Here is an 11819-nt window from a genome sequence, read left to right on the forward strand (position 1 = left end):
GTAGGTGATTGGCAGTGATCAGATGTTCAAGTATCAAATGTTTGAATGTCTTAGATTCACATTATCTTAATAATATTAAGATGTATTGAACTTGGACCATATAATGAAAAAGAATAATGGTCAGCAAAGATAATTTGTGAGTTTCAGTTTGTTTTAAGCGGTTTATTTGTTCTGTATTCTTGCCCCAAGTAACTTTGAAGATTACCTCACTTGTACTTCGTTGAGTTCCACAAATAATAATACACTGTTTCTGGTTACTTATGTAAAATGAAAAAAAAAAAAGTTACCTGTTTATGTAAAAAGTGACATTTTATGTTTGCTTTAAATTCCGAGGTCAAAACTCGGAGGGTCGCTCTGATGAGTCATTGAACAAACAGTTGTTGTGGCCGTTGACGTTTCTCGAACCATAAACTGTTGGGGAAGTGAACTCTTAGATGCTGCTGCAACTCAGATAAGCCAAATAAATGTTTGTAATTAATGAGATTCTTTTAGAATTCGGTGATAAATTTATAGTTTCAAATAACTTTAACTTTAAATCTGTTGCCGTTAATTTCTGTTTATATTTTGATTACTATATTAAGTTATCGGAATTACCACTGGATGAAACAGACTCCATTTTCTGTTTTTTGCTGGTATCAGATTCTGGATGTATTTTTGTTGACGACACTGACGTTTCTAGATTATGATTATCAGAACATGTCTCTATAACACTCGGTCTCTGAAGAATGGAGAGTATCTGGTTTACTGCAAGGAAAAAAAAACGATCCTAAGTTCGTGTCTGTTCTCATGATGATTCTCATGCATTGGTATTTTAAAAAACACAAACATTCAAATGAACTTTGACTCACCATCACGTAAGGGCTTATGTGGAGGAACATCCTTGCTTAACTTATCATTCTCTCGCCTTGAATCTGTACCGGACCTTCCTGCACATTCAAACAGTACCACCATTTTAGGAGGACTCTATGTCAGTTTAACCTACTGCCACTTCAAACACTAGAATGATTGCAACATTTCTGGTGTTTGGTGTTGACTGTGGCTTGAAAGGCATGAGTCCTACGATTCAAACCTATTCTAGTGAGGAATTTTCTTGGTACAAAACAACTTCAATATCTTAGACTACTTAGGACTCTGTATTAAGAAAGAGACAGTGTGCAATAACTGTAACTAAGCTGAGGCAACGCTTCTGAAACAAAAAAAAATGAAGTGAGTGGATGTCGCAGATCTTACCATCACAAGGAGAGTTAATGAAGGGTTTATTAGTGCTTCCATTATTAGCTGAGCCAAGAGGTGAACCTGCATACTTGCTGACTGCTGTTAGTCATATCGTGCACAAAATCAATAGGTATACATGTACGTTCTGCGTTTCTATCTCAATGTTTGATTTTCATTATTATTACAACCCCAAAACACATGAAGAGAGTATTCTATCCCTAACATGAACTTTATTAAACACATATTTTGTATTTTATTTTCCATCCCATTAAAGGTTATTAGATACAAGGTGTCTACAAACTCCAGAAGACCCTTGAAAACAAAGCGACAATTTTATCCAGCAAGAACATGACTAAGACGATTGATACTGAGTTCAGGACTGATACATAGCATGATTCTCACTGTATTAACTATCATCCATCAGTATCATCGATAACAGTTGAAAATGTTAACCACCTTACAATGTGCCAGATTTAATGGATACACTTCAGCTACAGATGGAGAAAGCATCAATTTTGAATTTAGCAAAATGCCAAAGTTCAGCTATGAAAAGGTTCCACATTCAGTTCTCGAAAGAAAGGACAAGAAAGCATCAAACCTTTTGTTGTTGGCTTTACAGTGTCTGGACTTAGTGCCCCATACTTGTGCAATTCTCTCTTTTTGAATACTGAAATTGTAAAAGAAAAACGTCAGCAGCCAGCACCGCTCAAATTTCACTCTTCACGAGAATTAGACAAAAGGCCATCAGAAGTTCTTGCTAAGAATAGTTAAAAGTTAACCGATAGTACCAATGCAACTAAACTCACCTCTAATCATTTTCTGAGAAGGGCTGAGACTATTTGACGGGAATTTATTCACAATGTTAGGTTTCTTCTCTTCTGCAAGAAACAAAAGGAAAATAAGTAGATTAGTCTTTTCAAGATGGAAACACGTTTCTAAGAAAATTCCAAAGAGTGTGGATAGCAGGAACACATACCAGAATGAAGAGAATTTTTCTTGAAATTTGGCCTGAGCACTGCAAATGATTTCCGTGCACACCCTTGATCACTTGGTTGAACCTTTATATCAGATGAAGGCTTGCTTCCACCATCTGGTTCGCATATATCCACAAGATATGCTTGAAATGTGAGTGTTTCACCTGAGCTCACAACTTCGTCAGCCTTTAACATCTTGCTTTCAAGTAGATTATCGGCCTCGTCATAAAGCATCACCTGGTTTTTCAGTTCACAAGGTTAGCTCCCGAAGCTTGTAACTAAACAGATGAAGATAAAGAGATTGATATATTTTCCCATTTAACAAGTTTCTAAGCTGGCCAAGCAACAATATTCAGATAAGAAACCTATTAAAATTGACGTTTTGCTGATCCTGAAACAAAAACTACTGTTTAGAAATCCTTTGTGAAATGAGGTCTAATACGAATATCAAATATGTGTTCGATGTTACTGATCCACAATTGCTTCAGATCTGCACAAATCACTCAGTTCATTTACAGAATTTCTTATTGAAAAATTCTTCCGGAATCTAAAATCCAAGTCTAAGAGCTCATATTTCACTAAATCAATCATACTTCGAAACCAAAATCAAAGCATAATGCCTCCAATTTCGTGTACTGTGAACAAAATTCAGAAAAACAAAAATCGAGATTGGATACCAAGTAAACTATACAGTATATTCCGCCAAATCTAACTCATCTAAGTGGAATTAATCGAGTAATCACATGAGAAAATATCAAGCATAGACTGAAGAAAAACCTTTTTTCTGGTGATGTGCAAATCCAGAAAGCCATCGTGATAGACCTTTCTCTTCTGCTTCATGTGCTTCGTATACATCGCAACCCATCTCTTCTTCTCCGACATTTTTTCCTTCTTAATTCTCGCTCTCCTTCCTCCGAGAAGAAAGAGAATCGCGAATTGTTGTAGTTTTTCAAAATTTGATTTAGAAAATAGATTCGCGCTTATGATGATTTTCACTGCGTAGTGACGACGAATATGATAGACCCGATGAAGAACGATTGATCAATTTTGAATTTGAGCACCCATAATCTCAAAAGTTTTAACATCACACCCAATACTTTGAAAAGAGATAGGTAACCCCCAAAAATAATGGACATCGAAATTACTCTTATCGAAAACTGAAATAAAATAACGAAATTATTCATCTTATTCGCATATTAAAGTCTTAGAATACAAAAACAAAATAACGATAACAAGTCTTATAATCTGATGGTTGAAAATTTTGATTTCTCTAAGATCAAATGCGAACGATTGCACGGGATAAACTTAATTCACCAATTGATTGTTTTTGTCTTTCTGCCATTATCTTTTGGGTGTTTTTATAATAAATGGCATACAGTATTAATTGGGCCAGCCCAAATACACATCCAATTCCATTTGGTATCTGAAAAAAAAAAAGTTTATTATTAACAAGCAATGGTAAAAATACTCATAAACAAAATAAACAATTAAAGATTTAAAACCCTATAAGTAAAAGAAACACTATTTTATTTTATCATAGATTATTATTTAGGTAGAGATATATTATTTCATTTTTTAAATAGATATTAAATCTACTTTTACAGGTGAATCATGAAATTTTAATGAAATAGAGGGAGAAAAAAAATACTCACAGCAATGTATGGGTCCAAAGGCATGAGTGCATATATTGTCCAAACGCCTGCGTTTAGAAACCCAGCTAGCGACAACCAAAACGGCATGAACTCCACGCTTTTTGTTTGTATTACCATTTTCTTTATATTTTTCCATGTAATTATTTAGCCACAACAAAAAAAGGAAAAATTATAGTCAAAATAAAATGTCTATAAAATACTAATATCTATAAAATACTAATCAAAATAAAAATTCTATAAAATAACATTATGCTTTAAAAGCTAAGCTTTAAAAGACAGCCTTTTCTTTACAGTATTTTACCAAACAAACAAAAAATTACTTGAACTTTTAAAATCCTAACAACATTAGTTGTCCAAAAAAGCGCCTAACATTAAACATTGAATCAAAAAAATAATTAAACTTTATAAGTAAACTAATGCTAAATTCTTAGAAAAAAAAATAAATTTAGGGAATAAAAACATACCATGACAGCTAATGGAGAAGCATACATCATCACGTTGAAAACGCAACAAACGAGTCCAACGCTCATCGTACGTTTGTTTGTAGTGTGTTGGAGTGTAAAGACCAAAACAGCGAGAATTACCACGAACACCATTTCAACCGCTAAAACACCGGCTATTACCAACCGCTGTTTTTGGCGGCCAGAGAAAACGAAAAAGATGGTTAGGAACACAATCTCGATGACAATCCCTGTGCCGTTGATTGTAACGACCAGTGTGCTGTTAGGGTGAACCATAGGCAGCCCATAGAGAACCCAAACCAGACAATTTATGAGAGTCGCTAGATATGGTATTGGTGAGTATTCCTCCACTGACTTCTTTTTCACTATTCGAATAAATGTTGACCTGAAATGTAATGAGATTTTTTTTGGAAGGAAATTTAGTAAATAAACTCTACAATTTTTTTTTACGATATTATAAACATTGTTATGTTAGAAAATTATCAGCTTTAATATTGTGGTTACGCAAAAAAAAAGTCACTAAAAAACTTTAGTGAGGAAAGATACCAAAAAATTCAGTACTTTGAAGAGGAACCATGTCTTGAAATTATGAAACAATGCAATTATAAATATATGCTTTATGAATCTCGCTTCATGTATGTTTTTTTTGGCTAAAACAAAACCCTTCATTTATGTTTCATTGCTATCGAAATTTTATTTAAAAAGTCTAGTGAAAAGTGAAAACTTACGTTGGTGATAAGAACAGACATAGAGCGATGATGTTTCCTGCAAATTTGATCATATGAGGTGTAAAAGAAACACATTATTTAAAATAAAATGGTAGGCTATTGAAAATTGTTTAAAACAAAAATTGTAGATGTGAATAATCGGGACTACTTTACCTATTACACCAACAATCTTTCGGATAAGGTCCAACTGTGCAGACACCATAATTTTGATTGAAATTGAAAATAATGGTAATGGTGGTGATGAAGAAGAAGAAGAAGAGGAAAATTATGAAGACGAAATTATTTTTAGTGATTTGAGAAACTATTTCAGCTAATAATCAGAGGAGAAGGCTGGTCGACTGGTGGTGTTTATATATAGTGAAATGCAGAAGGCTATAAGAGACCATAAAATACAAATGCTATGATGTGACATACATTGATACATACATCACATATGTGTGAATAAATGCATGGACCATGTGAAATAAAATATGAGTAACTCAGTAATTATGGACCTTTTGGTATTGTAAACTAACTTTGTAAGGTGGTTGAACTAACACACATTTAGAATACTTGTATATATTGTATATAAGTATAAATTTTGTGGTATTTAAGTAATTTTTTAACCAATTTATAGTATGATATAGCCCAATGATGAATAATTTGTTATGACTTATGTATTTATTCAATAAAATAGTGGTCAAAGTCCGCAAAATAAAAAATATGGCCCTTTAATTGAAAGTGTCGTGTTGTGTTTTTATTGTGATTTAATACGAGTTAAAAAATGTGATTTTTTATTTAGCAAAAATTAAAATAATTTTATTGTCTTAAAATTCTATTTATTGATAAGATACTCGATAATATACAGTTGTAAAAATTTTTTAAAAATTATAAAAGTTTTAAAGCACAGTTTTTTAGATATTTGACTTATGTGCATGAATCAATTCAATAAAAATAATGGTCTGAGTCAGCAAAAAAAAATATGGCTCTTTAATTGGAAGCGTCGTGTTGTGTTTTTATTGTGATTTAATACGAGTTAAAAAAACATGATTCTTTTTATTTACTAACAATTAAAATAATTTTATTGTGTCAAATTTCTATATATTGATAAGATACTCGATAATATACAGTTGTAAAAAAAATTTTAAAAACTTTAAAACACAGTTTTTTTAGATATGTGACTTATGTGCATTAATCTATTCAATACAAATAATGGTCTGAGTCAGCAAAATAAAAAATGTGGCCCTTTAATTGGAAGAGTCGTGTAATATTTTTTATCGTGATTTAATGCGAATTAAAAAACGTGATTCTTTTAATTTAATAAAAGTTAAAATAATTTTCTTGTCTCAGACCTTATATATTGATAAGATACTCGATATTATATAGCTGTAAAAGTTTTTTAAAAATTATAGAAATTTTAAAATACGGTTTTCTTAGATATGTTTCTTAAAATTATTTGTATCCCATCATTTTTTCTCTATTTTACCAATTATTTTCAATTGCTATTTATCTCTTAAGTAGCACATCTCATGTTGTTTTTTTTCTTATATATTATTATAAAAAATGTTTAAGCAATGTACACATAAATTTCCATTAAAATATATAATAATAAGTCCAAAGTTTTGTGGTCAAGTGGTAAGAAGACGGGCTTGGGACGTCAACACGTTTCAAGTTCGATCCACCTACTATGCGAAACTATAACACATTATTCTTGGACACCTACATGGATAAGGGCCTTTGCTTTCGACCCATGTAAATACCCGGAGGGAGGATCTATTTATGGGAAGTTTGGCACCGTCTGTGGGAAATAAAAATTTTCTTACTAAAAATCGTCAAGAACTTGAGATCCGAGGAATATGGTGACCGACGCGTCCGGAGACGACAACAACAACAACGACCACAACATGAATAAAGATGATCCCCGAGCAAACACGACGACAACCACTGAAACTCAGGAAGAGATAAAGAGCATGCTGACCACTCTGATGAAGAAGATTGAGGAGCAGAACAAAAGAACCGAGACGATCACGGAATGTCTCGATGCGATGGCAACCAAAAGGCGACACCCGACTTGGAAAGCCAGAATCTCCGATCCGATTTCTCCACCCCTATAGAAACAACTGGCGATGGCACGAGGAATCCCAGGGCACCTCCGATGTTTCGCCCCCTCGATGAACAGATTCCAGCAGCAACAAGGCCAAACATCACCGATCCGCCTCCGCTTTGCCGAAATCTTAGGCGTCCAGGAGACGAAGGCTTTGTAGACATCATCAATCTGGATGCTCAACAGAGCGAAGGAAACATGGATCCACAGTAAACCGGCTCAGCTCAGAGAATCACTCGAGACAAATTTGTCTCGGCGCTTAACGGAATCCAGACTGATAGAGATGTCGACCTGAGCCGTAAAAACAACCTGACCAAAGAAGAGGAGAACCTTCAATGGGTCGAGCAAACGGAGTTTGAGGACGAGCCGAGAAGAGAAGGGCAAAGGTGACTTGGCGCACTAAGGAGAATGACCCGTGCCCAAGCTCAGGAGATGGAAGAGCTCCGAGCCTCAATGGCTTGGACAGTAGCCGAGATCCAAGCCGTATAATCCCAAATGCACAACGTGATAAGCGCCGCGCCGGAAATTGATCGAATGCTTGAAGAAACTTAAAGACCACAGTTTACGGCTAGGATCACGGAGGCTAGGATTCCCGAACCGGGAAACGTCAGAATTCCTTTTTACGAAGGAACCACAGATCCAAAAGCATATATCACGGTCTTCCGCATAGCAATGAGACGTGCCTTCACAAGGAATGCGGCTAATCTGACCGAGCAAGAGAGGGATGCCGGTTTTTTCTTGCTGTTTGTGGAACACCTCAAAGGAGCCGCGCTGGAATGGTTCTCGAGACAAGAGCGCAATTCAATCAACAGTATCCAACAGCTATCTGTTCTATTCCTTAAACAGTACTTGATGTTCATGGACCGAGGAACCTCTGGCGCCGATTTATGGACGTTATCTCAAGGACCAAATGAACTGCTTTGGGATTACATGGCGAGATTTAAAGCTGTCATATCAAAAGTAGAAAGATTAAGAGGCAAAGCCGCCCTCGAAGCCCTAAAGCAATCTCTCTGGTACAAATCTGAGTTTCGACGGGAGATGGCGCTGAACAGACTGCAAACAATCCAGGATGCCTTGCATCAGTCATTAGACTTAGTCGTGAACAAGGAAGAAATGAAGAACTTGGATGAGAAGTATGAAGCAACAAAACCAGCGATCCAGAGCTCAATCCTGGCGCGACCTGCGAGAAAAGGAAATCTCGCGAGCAATGTGACAATGCAGAGTACGGAGAAACCAAGAATCAGCGGCGTCCATAACTATCAGGTAGGCTCTGGCCGCGGAATAGGCGAGCTACACAGCAGCACTTGGATAAGGAAGCCCAGTAACTACGACGAGAAAGCGTACTGCGAGTACCACCAAACTCATTGGCATTCAACGACACAATGTCGAACCCTTGGTGCCAATCTCGCCGCTAAAATGGCAGCTGGAGAAATCCAAAATGCAGTCTGTCTCAAAGACCTCGCTCCCACTGAACCAAAAGAGTGAACCGAGCAGAATGGCGCGGTGGAAACAATGGAGCCTCCTCGACGAGGCGACAACATGAAACGGGACAGGAGAAGTGAAGCCGAAGAAAGACCCGAGCCCAGACAAAGAATCAACATGATAATGGGTAGATTCCAGTATTACCATGAGACGGTGTCTTCCATAAAAGCTTATAAACGAAAGATTGAGGCTAAGAAAAACTGGACCGAACCAACAGACTTTCCGAATACTATAATCTCCTTTCCAAAGGAAGAGACAGAAGGGATAGATAGACCATAAAATACAAATGCTATGATGTGACATACATTGATACATGCATCACATATGTGTGAATAAATGCATGGACCATGTGAAATAAAATGTGAGTAACTCAGTAATTATGGACCTTGTGGCATTGTAAACTAACTTTGTAACGTAGTTGAATTAACACACATTTAGGATACTTGTATATATTGTATATAAGCATAAATTTTGTGGCATTTTAGTAATTTTTAACCAACTTATAGTATGATATAGCCCAATGATGAATAATTTGTTACGACTTATGTGTTTTTTCAATAAAAATAGTGGTTTGAGTCAGCAAAATAAAAAATGTGGCCCCTTAATTGAAAGTGTCGTGTTGTGTTTTTATTTTGATTTAATACGAGTTAAAAAACATGACTTTTTTTTATTTCATAAAAATTAAAATAATTTATTATCTTAAATTTCTATTTTTTGATAAGATACTCGATAATATACAGCAGTAAAAACTTTTCAAAAATTATAAAAATATTAAAGCACTGTTTTCTTAGATATGTGACTTATCTGCATGAATCTATTCAATAAAAATAATGGTCTGAGTCAGCAAAAAAAATGTGGTCCTTTAATTGAAAACGTCGTGTTTTATTTTTATTGTGATTTAATACGAGTTAAAAAACGTGACTCTTTTTATTTACTTAAAATTAAAATAATTTTATTGTCTCAAATTTCTATATATTAATAAGATACTCGATAATATACAGCTGTAAAAATTAATTATAAATTTTTTAAAACACAGTTTTTTAGATATGTGACTTATGTGCATGAATCTATTCAATAAAAATACTGGTCTGAGTCAGCAAAAAACAAATGTGGCCCATTAATTAGAAGCGTCGTGTTGTGTTTTTATTGTCATTTAATAAGAGTTAAAAAAAGTGACTCCTAAAAAATAAAATAATTTTACTGTCTCAAATTTTTATATATTGACAAGATACTCGATAATATACAGCTGTAAAAATTAATTATAAAAATTTTAAAGCACAGTTTTCTTAGATATTTGACTTATGTGCATGAAACTATTCAATAAAAATAATTGTCTGAGTCAGCAAAATAAAAATGTGGCCCTTTAATTGGAAGTGTCTTGTTGTGTTTTTATTGTGATTTAATACGAGTTAAAAAACGTGACTCTTTTTATTTAATAACAATTAAAATAATTTTATTGTGTTAAATTTCTATATATTGATAAGATACTCGATGTTTCGCCCCCTCGATGAACAGATTCCAGCAGCAACCTGGCCAAACATCACCGATCCGCCTCCGCTTCGCCGAAATCTTAGGCGTCCAGGAAACGAAGGCTTTGTAGACATCATCAATCTGGACGCTCAACAGAGCGAAGGCAACATGGATCCACAGTAAACCGGCTCAGCACAGAGAATCACTCAAGATGAACTTGCCTCGGCGCTTAACGGAATCCAGACTGATAGAGATGTCGACCCGAGCCGTAAAAACAACCTGACCAAAGAAGAGGAGAACCTTCAATGGGTCGAGCAACAGGAGTTTGAGGACGAGCCGAGAAGAGAAGGGCAAAGGCGACTTGGCGCACCAAGGAGAATGACTCGTGCCCAAGCTCAGGAGATGGAAAAACTCCGAGCCTCAATGGCTCAGACAGTCGCCGAGATCCAAGCCGTACAATCCCAAATGCACAACGTGAAAAGCGCTGCACCTGAAATTGATCGAATGCTTGAAGAAACTTAAAGACCGCAGTTTACGGCTAGGATCACAGAGGCTAGGATTCCCGAACCGGGAAAAGTCAGAATTCCTTTTTACAAAGGAACCACAGATCCAAAAGCATATATCACGGCCTTCCGCATAGCAATGCGGCTAATCTGACCGAGCAAGAGAGGGATGCCGGTTTTTTCTTGCTGTTTGTGGAACACCTCAAAGGAGCCGCGCTGGAATGGTTCTCGAGACAAAAGCGCAGTTCAATCAACAGTTTCCAACAGCTATCCGTTCTATTCCTTAAGAAGTATTCTATGTTCATGGACCAATGAACCTCCGACGCCGATTTATGGACGTTATCTCAAGGACCAAATGAACCGCTTTGGGATTACAAGGCAAGATTTAAAGCTGTCATATCAAAAGTAGAAAGAATAAGAGGCAAGGCTGCCCTCGAAGCCCTAAAGCGATCCCTGTGGTACAAATCTGAGTTTCGATGGGAGATGGCGCTGAACACACTGTAAAAAATCCAGGATACCTTGCATCAGTCATCAGACTTAGTCGTGAACGAGGTAAAAATGAAGAACTTGGATGAGCAGTATGAAGCAACAAAACCAGTGATCCAGAGCTCAATCCTGACACGACCTGCAAGAAAAGGAAATCCCGCGAGCAATGCGACTATGCACACTACGGAGAAACCAAGAATCGGCGGCGTCCATAACTATCAGGTAGCTCTGGCCGCGGAATAGGCGAGCCACACAGCAACACTTGGATAAGGAAGCCCAGCAACTAGGACGAGAAAGCGTACTTCAAGTACCACCAAACTCATTGGCATTCAACGGCACAATGCCGAACCCTTGGTGCCAAGCTTGCCGCTAAAATGGCAGCTGGAGAAATCCAAAATGCAGTCTGTCTCAAAGACCTCGCTCCCACTGAACCAAAACAGTAAACTAAGCAGAATAGCGCGGTGGAAACAACGGAGCCTGCTCGACGAGGCGACAACACGAAACGGGACAAGAGAGGGGAAGCCGAAGAATGACCCGAGCCCAGACAAAGAATCAACATGATAATGGGTGGATTCCAATATTACCATGAAACAGTGTCTTCTATAAAAGCTTATCAACGAAAGATCAAGGCCAAGAAAAACTGGACCGAACCAACAGACTTTCTGAATACTATAATCTACTTTCCAAAGGAAGAGACAGAAGGGATAGATAGACCATAAAATACAAATGCTATGTTGTGACATACATTGATACATACGTCACATA

The 11819-nt window shown here is 36.4% G+C and overlaps 2 protein-coding genes across 2 annotated transcripts; both read right to left on the reverse strand.

Moving 5' to 3' along the window:
- Nucleotides 1-210: 210 nt before the first annotated feature.
- LOC18014838 (protein ZGRF1) lies at nt 211-3160 on the reverse strand. The gene is made up of 8 exons (XM_006396932.2): nt 2967-3160; nt 2192-2426; nt 2022-2093; nt 1814-1882; nt 1231-1296; nt 849-926; nt 595-744; nt 211-440 (listed from the first exon to the last, which is right to left on the reverse strand). The coding sequence occupies exons 1-8, from the start codon at nt 3069-3071 to the stop codon at nt 322-324; spliced, it is 894 nt and encodes a 297-aa protein (XP_006396995.1). The 5' UTR covers nt 3072-3160; the 3' UTR covers nt 211-321.
- Nucleotides 3161-3442: 282 nt separating this feature from the next.
- Nucleotides 3443-5340, reverse strand: LOC18014977 (bidirectional sugar transporter SWEET7). The gene is made up of 5 exons (XM_006396933.2): nt 5184-5340; nt 5031-5067; nt 4306-4687; nt 3842-3961; nt 3443-3612 (listed from the first exon to the last, which is right to left on the reverse strand). The coding sequence occupies exons 1-5, from the start codon at nt 5230-5232 to the stop codon at nt 3466-3468; spliced, it is 735 nt and encodes a 244-aa protein (XP_006396996.1). The 5' UTR covers nt 5233-5340; the 3' UTR covers nt 3443-3465.
- Between the last annotated feature and the right edge of the window lie 6479 nt (nt 5341-11819).

This window comes from Eutrema salsugineum, unplaced genomic scaffold, assembly GCF_000478725.1.
Source record: "Eutrema salsugineum unplaced genomic scaffold, Eutsalg1_0 scaffold_3, whole genome shotgun sequence".
Classification (NCBI taxonomy): Eukaryota; Viridiplantae; Streptophyta; class Magnoliopsida; order Brassicales; family Brassicaceae; genus Eutrema; species Eutrema salsugineum.

What these genes read in the sequence shown, in the direction of transcription:
- LOC18014838 (XM_006396932.2), bottom strand. Translation starts at nt 3,071, where the DNA reads ATGTCGGAGAAGAAGAGATGGGTTGCGATGTATACGAAGCACATGAAG. An exon ending in ACATAAGCCCTTACGTGATG is followed by an intron (nt 745 to 848) that starts GTGAGTCAAAGT and finishes TTTTCCTTGCAG; the next exon opens with TAAACCAGATACTCTCCATT. An exon ending in GGAGTCTGTTTCATCCAGTG is followed by an intron (nt 441 to 594) that starts GTAATTCCGATA and finishes TCTGAGTTGCAG; the next exon opens with CAGCATCTAAGAGTTCACTT.
- LOC18014977 (XM_006396933.2), bottom strand. Translation starts at nt 5,232, where the DNA reads ATGGTGTCTGCACAGTTGGACCTTATCCGAAAGATTGTTGGTGTAATA. An exon ending in AAAGATTGTTGGTGTAATAG is followed by an intron (nt 5,068 to 5,183) that starts GTAAAGTAGTCC and finishes TCAAATTTGCAG; the next exon opens with GAAACATCATCGCTCTATGT. An exon ending in CTTCTCCATTAGCTGTCATG is followed by an intron (nt 3,962 to 4,305) that starts GTATGTTTTTAT and finishes AAAAATATAAAG; the next exon opens with AAAATGGTAATACAAACAAA.